The 1215-nt window shown below is 29.2% G+C and overlaps 1 protein-coding gene across 1 annotated transcript; it reads left to right on the top strand.

Annotated features, from left to right (window-relative positions):
- The first annotated feature begins 207 nt into the window (after positions 1-207).
- Positions 208-629, top strand: LOC102988470 (small nuclear ribonucleoprotein E-like). The gene has a single exon (XM_055086711.1). It carries the CDS (start codon positions 255-257, stop codon positions 531-533), a length of 279 nt encoding a protein of 92 aa, XP_054942686.1. The 5' UTR covers positions 208-254; the 3' UTR covers positions 534-629.
- The last annotated feature ends 586 nt before the right edge of the window (positions 630-1215 follow it).

Raw genomic sequence — 1215 nt, 5'->3', positions numbered from 1 at the left:
AATTTAGGCTTTAGATTTACATCATTTCTTCTAAAACTTGATTATGATTATGATTCTCATTTTAAAAATTTCTGTTTCTGCCTAAGAATGATAATCTTAGCATACATATCAGGAAGTTAAGGAAAGAAAAGAAAATTAAAATGAAAGAAAGTAGAACAAAGAAAATAAAACAAAAGGAGAAATCAATAAAATATAAAACATAGTTGCTTTTTGAGGTAGTGTGCGGGATAGTGTGGTCTTTGTGAGCTTCCACCATGGCATACTGGGGCCAGGGCCAGAAGGTGCAGAAGGTGATGGTGCAGCCAATCAATCTCATCTTCAAATACTTGCAAAATAGATCTCGGATTCAGGTGTGGCTTTATGAGCAAGTGAATATGTGGATAGAGGGCTGTATCGTTGGTTTTGATGAGTATATGAACGTCGTATTAGATGATGCAGAAGAGATTCATTCTAAAACAAAGTCAAGAAAACAACTGGGTCGGATCATGCTAAAAGGAGATAACATTACTCTGCTCCAAAGTGTCTCCAACTAGAAATGATCAATGAAGTAAGAAATTGTTGAGAAGGCAATACAGTATTTTTAGGTGTGCTTTGTTAGAAGTGTAGTTCTAAAGCATTTATTCATATTGTTTTGCTCACCTTTGTTATTACCAGATGACAATAAATGCTGTGGGATTGTTTTTATTAAAAAAAATAATAATAAAATAAAATATAAAACAAATATAATAGAGAAAATAAAAAAAGAATTTGTTTTTTATCTGATCAAGGAAAAAGGAACAAGATTCTAAGATCAGGAATGAAAAACAGGCATTTCTACAGATTGTGTAAGCATTACATAGATAACATAAGCATATTATAAGCAACTTAATGATAATAAATTTGAAAATTTGAATAAAATCAATTTTGGGGGGAAAACACATGAAAAAGTAGAAATTCTGAACAATTATATATCTATTAAATAAATTACACTTGTTAAAAATGAGCTTATTGGTTAATTTTTTTTAAATCATAAAAGAATGTCAGTAATCTGTATAAAATATTCTAAGAATAGAAAAAGAAGAAACAGTTTCCCAACACATTATATGAAGCCAGCACATTATTAATACCAAAACTTGACAAGCTATAGTAAGGAAAGAATATTACTATGTTTGTAAGTTGAAAAAAATTCTAAACTTCTTATCAAATTAAATGTATCAGGATACAAAGAGAATAATA

Source organism: Physeter macrocephalus, chromosome 1, assembly GCF_002837175.3.
Source record: "Physeter macrocephalus isolate SW-GA chromosome 1, ASM283717v5, whole genome shotgun sequence".
NCBI classification, from domain to species: domain Eukaryota; kingdom Metazoa; phylum Chordata; class Mammalia; order Artiodactyla; family Physeteridae; genus Physeter; species Physeter macrocephalus.
The sequence above is the reverse complement of the archived record's forward strand: the minus strand, read 5'-3'. Positions and strand labels throughout refer to the sequence as shown.